The 11350-nt window shown below is 29.9% G+C and overlaps 1 protein-coding gene across 1 annotated transcript; it reads left to right on the forward strand.

Annotated features, from left to right (window-relative positions):
- Window positions 1-6404: 6404 nt before the first annotated feature.
- Window positions 6405-7013, forward strand: LOC108762618 (uncharacterized). Its single transcript, XM_018509691.1, has one exon. The coding sequence runs from the start codon at window positions 6405-6407 to the stop codon at window positions 7011-7013; it is 609 nt and encodes a 202-aa protein (XP_018365193.1).
- Window positions 7014-11350: the final 4337 nt, after the last annotated feature.

Raw genomic sequence — 11350 nt, forward strand, 5'->3', positions numbered from 1 at the left:
CCCCTACCGGCACAGTGGGGAACCGTTCCCTAACGGAACGGATCCCCCAGGGGTCCCTCCGAAGAGGAAACCCCCTTGGGGTGCCGGACCCTGTTGTACAGACCCCTCCTATTTAACGGAGGAGTCCGTACAGGCTGCCTTAGACCCCCGCGGACCGCCGAAACGATCCACAGGGGAGCCCCCTCACCACGACAAGGTGGCAGCCCGCGAGGGGGATACATGGATACTACGTCAAATGATATAATACTAAAATTATCCTTTATTGGCATCCCATTGAGTTTCTTTACAATTTCGACACTATTTTTTACATGACCAAAGTTATTTTTATTTTTGTTTTCTATTAAATCTTTTAGGAAAGTCGCCAAAGGAAAAAAAGCGCTGTTAATGCAACTGATTATTATTCTAAGAGGTTGGAATTCTTTATGAATTTTTACTAATCCATAACTTCTTGGAAGATTAGAATCTGTTACAAGCATTTTTTTGTATAATTCTTGGTCAATGTATCCTTTGTTTCTCCATCTCACCAACAAGTTACGTATGTCACTGGTTATTTTATTAGTTGGATCTTTATTTATCAAAGTGTATGTACTTTGATCTGATAGAGCATTATACATTTTTTTATTATAATCTTCGCGATTCATTACAACAGTTGTATTTCCTTTGTCGGCTTTGGTAATGAGAATGTCTGGATTATCTGAAATGAACCGCTTGACTTCTTTTGCACCTTCATATAAAATACTATTGTTTGAATTTATTTCTGAGCAATGATTAATAGATCTTAGGATATGAATGGATTCGTTTCTTATATCATTACATATTTTTTCATCTAATTTAAATAAGTTACATTCAATGTGTTTTATAAATTCATGAGTGATTTTTTGTTTATTTATTAGACTATTAGGCAAATTAAATTGATGGCCTAATTGTAATAATATCTTGGACTTGTTAGGAATGTCCTTGTTGGTGAGATTTATTAACCATTGTTCATTGATGTTTTCTATTGTAAATGTGGAGTTAAAATTGTTAGGATTGATATTAATGTTTTGTGAAATTACTTGTTCATCAGCATTGTATTCTATATTGGTGTTCTTTGATAATGAAGTTGCAATTTTGCTTTCATGGTTCACTTCAGCTGTTGTCGAATAACTAACCTGATAATTTATGTTTTTAATTTTAGTTCTTTTGTAATTAAACAATTCAATGCGTAATGTATTGATTTTTTTGTTGATTCGTACATGTTGTGATTTCCATTCTCTATTAAAATTCGATTCTTGTTTACAAAAAAATGCATCGCATACATCGAATGATAAATTATTATATATCTGTCTGTACAAATTATAAATTACAAATTTAATGTGATCGAGTTGCTTGTACGCGTCTTGTAATTCAATTTTTAGATATTTGTATATGAAATTTTGTTTTAGTCTTTCAATTTTACTTCTTGATGACTTACATAGTGAATTGTTGATCTATCATATCAAAGTACATATACTTTGATAAATAAAGATCCAACTAATAAAATAACGTGACATACGTAACTTGTTGGTGAGATGGAGAAACAAAGGATACATTGACCAAGAATTATACAAAAAAATGCTTGTAACAGATTCTAATCTTCCAAGAAGTTATGGATTAGTAAAAATTCATAAAGAATTCCAACCTCTTAGAATAATAATCAGTTGCATTAACAGCGCTTTTTTTCCTTTGGCGACTTTCCTAAAAGATTTAATAGAAAACAAAAATAAAAATAACTTTGGTCATGTAAAAAATAGTGTCGAAATTGTAAAGAAACTCAATGGGATGCCAATAAAGGATAATTTTAGTATTATATCATTTGACGTAGTATCCATGTATACTAATATACCGATTGACCTAGTTAAAAAAAGCATAGAACGAAGATGGGAATCTATAAAAACTGGAACCTTAATACCTATTAATGAATTTTTAACAGCGATCTCTATCATTTTTAACTCCACATTTTTTAAATTTGACAAAAAAATTTTTAAACAAATCTTTGGTTTACCCATGGGTTCTCCTCTCTCTCCGATATTAGCGAACATCGTTTTACAAGATCTAGAAGAATACATTCTAAAATCTAACAACATATTCACTTCTTTTTATTTCCGTTATGTTGATGACATTGTATTATCGGTAGAGAGTGACAAGATCGACACTATTTTAAAATTGTTCAACTCATACCATGAACGTATCAAGTTTACTTTGGATTATGGTGATGAGAATGGGATAAGTTTTTTAGATGTTAAATTTATAAATCATGACGGACGAATCATATTTGACTTATATAAAAAACCTACTAACTCGGGGAGATATTTAAATTTTCATTCAAATCACCCGGTTGAGCATAAAAGAGGAATAATTATAGGTCAATTCGACAGAATTATAAACCTATCGCACCCACAGTTTCATGAAAAAAATATTACTAATCTAATAAACAATTTATTAATAAACGGGTACCCATTGGAATTTATTTTTTCAATATTACAAATAGAATCAAAACGTTGGAATATAGAAATAATAAAAACAACAACAATAATGAGAATAATGATTTAACAATAAAAAATTTTTTGTAGTTCCATACGTTAATAATTTATCGGAAAAATTCAAAAAAATAGCACATAATAATGGTTTCAATATAACTTACAAACCTATGAACAAACTAAACAAATTTATAAAAACTGGAAAAGATATTTTAAATAAGGATGAACAATGCGAATTAGTATATAAAATAAATTGTCTAAATTGTGATTTTTCATATGTCGGACAGACTAAACGCAAACTAAAAACTCGAATCAAAGAACATAAAATCGATATACGTAAATCAACTGACGCGATGTCTGTAGTTTCAAGACATCAAACGGATTACAATCATAATCTAAATTGGGAAAATGTTATGATTCTTGATAAAGAGAGCTCGTTTTTGAAGAGAGGAATATTTGAAATGATTCATATAAAAAGTCAAACAAATAGCATAAACAAGCAAAGCGATATGGAAAAACTGCCTGATATCTATCTTCCTCTTCTAAAATGAGTCTTTGTTCCTCTTTCAATGTTCTTCTGGAAATTTCTCCTTCTCGCGTGTTATATATATCTCAACAAACATGTATTCAACGACAATCGAGCATAAGCTATCGAAACAGATTCTGTAATGATCCATAAAAGAAATTTTTGTCGAAGAAATAATTGCTGTACACTCACATTGATAAGCATTTCTCATATGGACAAAATAACAGGTATTTTTAACAAAATTAAATAATTAAATTTAGTTCTGTCCAACAAATTAATAATTAAATAAATTTTATTAGAATTTGGAAGTTCTTGTTAACGTGATCCATCTCCTTCTTGATGACAAATTATGACTCAGACGAATAACGAAATTAACTCGTATTAATACAGAAATTTAATTAAAAATTAATTTAATTATACCGCTATGTAATATGTAATCAAATTACCATTAAGTCATTAATGTACTGAAGATGACCAGATGTTGGTCGAAACGTCTACTAACATATATTTAAATGTAATAAATTAAATTTATCACTAATTACAACTAGTGCGTGGTTTAATGCTCCTTATAGCTCATATTTATTTGTATAACCACTTTTGTCATTAATTAATTTTTACAGAAAATGATTAAAGATGTGAAGGGTGAATCTGAATTAATGAAAATGCCACTGTTTGATAGTATTTGGGGTTACCCCGTTGATTATATGCATGGTGTTCTTTTGGGTGTAACTAAGTATATGTGGGAAATTTGGATTACACCAAATCATAAATTTTCTTTAACAGCGAAGAAACGCTCAATTATTAACGATCGATTGGCGATAAAACCACCTCACGAAATTCATCGAATTCCGCGCAGTTTAATGTCTAAAGCAAAATGGAAGGCTACGGAATGGTGATCTTGGCTATTATTTTATAGTTATCCATGCTTGCATTCTTGAAAACACATTCTTTCTTATTATTAGTACGAAGTGTTTATATTCTTTTACAGACTGACATAAGTGAAGAAAATCTATTGCAATGTGAATTAGATCTAGTAAGATTTGTAGGCGAATGTGAAATATTATATGGAGAAGAAGTAATCACTTTTAATATGCATTCTGTATTGCATTAATTAGTACAATCTGTTAGAAAATCTGGACCATTGTGGGCTACATCAACATTTCCATACGAAAGCAACATTTTTCATTTAAAGCAATATGTAAATGGACATAAGGGTGTGCGAAATCAAATAATAGATAAACAAGACTTATGAAATATCGACATTCCGTGGCTACAATTGCATTTAATAGTGATAATAGTTATCGATATTGTAAAGATTTATTCGAATACCGACTATTAACGAAATATATATACTGAAAATGGTATTACATTTACTGGTATTACATTTACTGGTGAGGGCATACCATTAACAAATATTGTAGACGCTGCAGAAGAACCTGTACGTAATGGTCTTATTTTTAATAGATGCATATTTAAAGGTACAGTATTTCATAGCAGTTTGTATGATCGGCCAAAGAAGACAAATGATACTATAATACAATTGAAAAATAATACCATTGTTTAAATTGTAAAATTTGTCTATTTTGAAGAACAACATTACATGATAGTTCGCAAAATAGTGATTGCAGCAATAAAAGACAATGTACCAATGCCACATTTAATGAGAGTTATTAAAAAGGAGAAGAATATTATTGTAACTTCAATTGAACAGATTAAACGAAAAATGACATTCATTGATGTTGGAGAACGTTATGTTTGCGCACTGCCAAATACAATTGAGATTCAATAAATGTAGTCATATCTTATCATTTCAATTCATGTACTCTGTAATATAAAGTTACTTAGCAAATAAAAGAAATAAATCTTAAGAAAAAAATTTTAAGAAATAAATAAATACAAAATAATATTATTCGAAAATAGAAGTTGAGTTTAATTAAAAAACTAATACAAAATAATAGAAACATGTTTAAATTTTATTAAAAGTTAACAGAATTTTATGGTAAACCATGTTTTAATCGAACCCATATTTCGATAACTGTAGAAAACTTATGTATTTCTATCGTGATTTAACTATAGTCTTACTTAAATGATTACATATTTATCGAAACGTATATATACACTTTTCTATACGACTTGCCGGGTTATCTAATTTAATAATTAGAAAATTAAGATTTGTTATTTATCTATGCCTATACGTGTGCATGTGTGTATTTGTACATTTATACACATAGTTTTTGTTCAATTGTATACATACATAACATCTAATTAATAATGTATAATATGTAATGTTTAATATAGGTATTTTTTTATGTGAAATATAAATTATATATTATAAAAAGATTATTATTCTTTAAACCTGTACAATGTGAAACTTAATTCAAAGAATTGTTTTATAGGGGATTTTCCTCTATATTTTGCTAAAAAATGATAAATTATATCATATTGATTCCGAACTTTACTGATAAAAGTTCATTGACTACATTGCAGATTGAGAACAATCCATTTGTATAGTGAAATTACGATAAATTTCTATAGGTACTGACATTCTGGGAAGTCAGATGGAAATGTATAAAATTCAATATTTTTCGTATACATTTTGATTAATTTTCCTATTCGCTATAAAACGATAGAATCTTGTAGAATTGATTTCTTACTTTTCTATACAAACTCAGTGAATAAATTTTATATTGATAACGATTCATTTTGTATAGCAAAATTACGATAAATTCCGATTGATATTACCACTCTGAAAAGTCAGATGGAAATCTATGAAATTTCGTTCGTATTTTTCATATACATTTCGATAAGTTTTCCAATTCGCTATAAAACGATAGAATCTTATAGAATTAGTTTCTTACTTTGCCGATAGAAACTCAATAAATAAATTTCATATTGATAACGATTTAATTTTTGTTGTTAATATACGATTGACAGTTATTCGTTAAATAACAATAGAACCCGATAAATGCTAATTCGACATTTTACTATTCCGTTAGATACAATAGATAAAATACGATAGAAGATGATAAATTTTCTATCGTTAGTTTCCTATAAAATACGAGTTTTATAAAATCCGATAAAATAAATACGATAGGATTCATATCTAAGGCTGGTGAGCCATGACGATAGAGCTTATAGAAAACGATACAAACTGATAGAAATCTTACCGTTTTTAATCGTTCTCTATCAACATTTTTAAGCAGGGATTGTTTAAGGTACCAACATTAAACGAATGGAAAAACATAAGCACAGGATACTAGCAAAATTGGAATTTTCCGAACACAATAGGAGTAATAGATGGTAAACACATCCAGATACAAGCACCACCAAAGTCTGGAAGTCTATATTTTAATTATAAGAAAACTTTTAGTATAGTGCTTATGGCCATGTGTGACCATGAGTATAAGTTTACTGTAGTTGATGTGGGTGCTTTTGGCAGTAATTGTGATGCTGGAGTATTATCTAAATCGATATTTGGAAAAGCACTGTATGATGGAACACTCAACATACCTCATAAAACTAAAAAATTACCTCAATCGAATATAAACTTGCCTTATTTTGTCGTTGGTGACGAAGCTTTTCAATTGCATAAAAATGTAATGCGTCCATATCCTGGTAGATTTTTAAGTAATGATAAAAATATATTTAATTATCGTTTGTCACGTGCAAGACGCGTCATTGAAAATGCTTTCGACATTCTGGTATCAAAATGGCGAATACTTCGTCATCCAATATGTGCTCATCCGTCAACAGTAGATCGAATAGTCACGGCATGTATATTTTTGCATAATTTTTTAATGACGGAAAATGCAAAACAGCCTGCTTGTGAACAAACTTATTGCTCATCAAATTTTATTGACCATGATGATGATATGAGAAGAACAATTCCAGGAATATGGAGTGATGAAATGTCAAATATTGAAGGTTTAGGATCTACTAGTGCACATAGAGCAACTCGTGAAGCCTATGAAAACAATGAGAAACTTTAACTAAATATTTATTATCACCTGAAGGCGAAGTTACATGGCAATATGAACGTGTACATGAAGGATTTAATAGTGATTTACTGTATGAATAATATAATATTCTAAAATATGTACTTAATTTTATCTTCTATTATTTTATCATAGAAAATATAGAAATACAAATGATTTGCAACAACATAAAATACCTATAAGCTAATCATATAAGAGTGACAAGCGTATTTAGTTTGATTCTATATTTTTTGTTTTAACAAATTTAAACTTTTAAAAAGTAAATTGTATATGGGGCATTCTCTCCGCGTGTCGGAGTCCCCTTCTGCGCCCATTTCTGCGCCCATTTCTGCGCCCATTAAAATTTTCGTTGGAGTGTCTACTTTTTAATGGCGTGTGACCTTTTGTGAAAATTCAAAATGGCGGACTGGTGCAGCGCCGAGAATGAAAAAAGTATAAAAAATGAAGTATATATCTTTAAAAAAAATGCAGAAGTGACACTTCATTCGGATGATACTGTATACTGAGGAGTTTTCGAGGTTGCTGGTTCCGATTCTGAAGTCGAAATTGAGAAATTCAAAATGGCGGTATAGTTAAAAAATTCGAGTTCTATTTTGAAATTTTCACTTACTTCATAATTGAAATGGGAATATGATATTTTTACAAAATGTTTTAATTGATGAGTTTGTGGAAATGTCCAATTAAGGAGGCCTAACTCGAAGCTTTGTGGTCGGTCGCAGCGTTTCGTCCTGGTCCCACACTACTAGACTCATCAGTAAAGCTTGCGGCACACGATGCTTGTTTTCCTGCTGGATTGCTAGCTGAATTAGAACCTTACCATCGTATTGGCTGTGATACTGGGCACTGACAGCATTGCAGCCAATACGGTACGTCAGTGAGCGGCTCTTGTTTCTCGTAAGCAAAGTAGGACGCGGCGAATTTAAAGGCTCAACAATTCATGCAAAATCGTATACTGCAGCTTGATTTCTCACTTGATTTTTCTCTTTAGTTTTTGTCTTCATTTTTCGTCTTGATATTTTATCTGTCAATTTTTCAATTAGAAATTTCCAAACAGAATTCGTGAATGTAGATTATCTATTTCCCAACTGACTAGATATATTTTACAATGCCTTCCAGTAGTCGAGTAGACAGATGCGCAAATCCGTTTTCTGTACTGGGGGAAAAAGGTCATATCGGCAAAGATTTACGCCGTATATCAAAAGCAATCACCAGCAACCTCGAAAACTCATCAGTATACAGTATCATCCGAATGAAGTGTCAATTCTGCATTTTTTTTAAAGATATATACTTCATTTTTTATACTTTTTTCATTCTCGGTGCTGCACCAGTCCGCCATTTTGAATTTTCACAAAAGGCCACACGCCATTAAAAAGTAGACACTCCAACGAAAATTTTAAGCCCTGGTTGGTTGAATTCTGTAAAAAAATGAAATGGGCGCGCAGAAGGGGACTCCGACACGCGGAGAATGCCCCATATATATTCAGTCTTATACGCAATAACTTAAAATTATCAAAAATTTTTTTTCAACATAAATCAACAAAAATTTCATACTTAATTATTTTGAATAATAAAACATTTGATAGCATACTTATATTATTAAGTTTATACTTATACTATATTTTTATTTTATTACTAACTGTTATCACAAAAACTTTTGTCACAATATATATTATTTTCGAAATTAAATTAGTTGTCTTAGAATAGTCTTTGTTTGACAATTGCACAGGCGATAAACTAAAATACTGTTAATTCAGGAGGTTAATTCTGTATCTTTAAACAAGATAAAAATTATTAAAATGAACAAATTTACTCGATATTTATCAATGAAATTGTAAGTATTCTAATAAATTCGCTTTAGAAATTTTCACCTTGTTTCAAGATAGAGAATCGACTCAATTAAACATTACCTTATAAAATGAAAAATATCTTAATGTATAGATAATAGACTTTGAAAAAGAAACAAAACTAATGTATGACTAATCATAAAAAATGTTAAATAATGTTGTTGCCAAGAATATCAGTAAAACTTTTTATACTTTGCACTCACTTTGTCCATTTCTAGTATACATATAAATGTTTTGCGGCTGTAGAATCGGATGTTTATCCATTAAACGTATTTTTCTAGAAAGATACAAATAAAATGACTAGTGTCAATCGAGCTAAATATACTTTTTAATATAAAAAAATAAAATCATAAAAATTTACCTTTATAACTGGTATAAAATTTTCATTATCTGTCCCTTTAACTCAGTTTTTCGTGGTTCCTCTACTTTGCGTAACTGATACGCAATACTTTGACAAAAATGATCATCTTCGTCCATTTTTGGTTTTTGTAAAATATGTTGAGTTACAATAGATGATAAGTTCTTGATGTCTCTATTTCATCTGTCTCTTCTGTTATCTTCCTCTTATTATATTTTCTATTCTCATTTACCTTATTTTCCTTATTTTCCTTATTTTCAAGTATAATTTTCATACGTGATTGTATACATGATTTATCAGTATTAGGAGATAAGGTTGCAGCAGAAAATTGCAACAAAGATTGGGAATGAAATCGGAGATGAAGACGAGGATCGTGATGGTAACGATAATGATAATGGTTTCGGCAACTCATTGTCAGATGAAATAGGATTACTAAAAAAAAGAGATAATATTATAACAGCTATTATATATATTAGAAATATGTATATATAAAATATATATACATATATATGTATATTTATAATGTATACAATTATTTGTATGAATATTTATTTAACTGTAAAGCTCTTAAAATTATTTCTAATTTGCAAACAAAATAAAACTTTTATGTTACTAAAGATTTATATTTACCTGTTTGCAGATGCGACTGTATGTGTTACATATTTCAGAGTATTTTTTGGCTTAGTAGTAAAATATGTGCCTTTTGATGTAATATTCTAATAAGTTCTATAAATATCATATTAATTATATATAAATAAAAACATATATAATCTAGAATTATCTTAAAATTAATTAATAGTTAAACTTACTTTCTAGTTTTGACAAAACAATCTAAAAATTTCATTTGATCATACAATAAGAATGTAGATCTTGTGCATGCTGCACTGCCACTACAACTTTCTAATTCCCTTTTTTTCTTTTCACGAGAAAATTTTTCTCGAAGTCTTTGCCATTTACTTTGACAATCTGGAACTAATGTACAAACACAAAAATTACATTAATAAAAAGAAAGGTTAGAAAAATCATATAGAGATGTTTAATTATATAAAAAATTACCTGTTAATTTTAAAATAGAAGAGATTTCCAACCATGCAAAATCCTTTTTTCGTGTATTCTTGAAATCTGTCTGACTTTTATTATAAAGATAAGGAAAGTTTTTAACAAGATCAATCAACATAGTGTCAGTGTCTTCTTCACAATATTCATATGTAAGATCTTGATTTTGATCATCCATGACTTTCTATTTAAGAAATATAAAATGCTGTCCTGTGTGTATTTATGTAGGTAATTATTGAGAATAATTATTCCTCTGCTTCAACTTCGATGAAATTATCTCACTAGCGTTTTTATACAAAATGAAAGAATTTGACAGAAAAAAGCGTCATTCTGCCCTGCAAACCGAGATATTTATCGTTTGACGACTCTATTCAGGTTAACAAATCTGTCGCAACTACAAAATACTACAAAATACTGCAAGTACGAGGGTCGTCTGAAAAATTTTGAACCTTGAAACCGGAGGCTAGGCTCCGGCTTCATCTCCGGATCAAAGACGTCGGCCAGCACGAGGTAATGTGGACAACCTGTAAATAATAGAATATTTAAGAGTAGCAGACTAAGTAATAGATTAAGTTATAGGGTAGAATTAGTAATAGTGACAGATTTTGTTTCGAAAGTAGAAAAAGAGAAAATAAAGGAAAAAAGATTTGATTAGCATTAAGGTTAGTATTAGTTGTAAATAATTTATTAGATGCCCATAAGGCCACAAAACCGTAGATACGGTAATAATTTGACGAGTGATCGTATAACGGGTGACCGGTAGAAATTCATATTTTGTAATAGACTGGAAATAAAGTAAATGAGATTGGATTTTGATTAAAACATACCGTTATAATCAATGAGACCATCAGTCGAATTTAGAGTGTTGATAAAGAGTGATAAATTATACCGGGTGATTGTGAAAAAGTGTTATTATATAGTTAAAAGTAGAGTATCGAGTAAAGCCACCATGAACGTTATTAGTAGCATTGTTAAACTGCGAATAAGTATTTATGAGTCATCGCGTATACCGGGAGTAGAGTATATAGGCCGATTCTAACCCAGGGGCAATGAGGGGGGTGCGGGGCGGGGGG

The sequence above is a fragment of the Trachymyrmex cornetzi genome, unplaced genomic scaffold (genome assembly GCF_001594075.2).
Source record: "Trachymyrmex cornetzi isolate Tcor2-1 unplaced genomic scaffold, Tcor1.1 scaffold310, whole genome shotgun sequence".
Classification (NCBI taxonomy): Eukaryota; Metazoa; Arthropoda; class Insecta; order Hymenoptera; family Formicidae; genus Trachymyrmex; species Trachymyrmex cornetzi.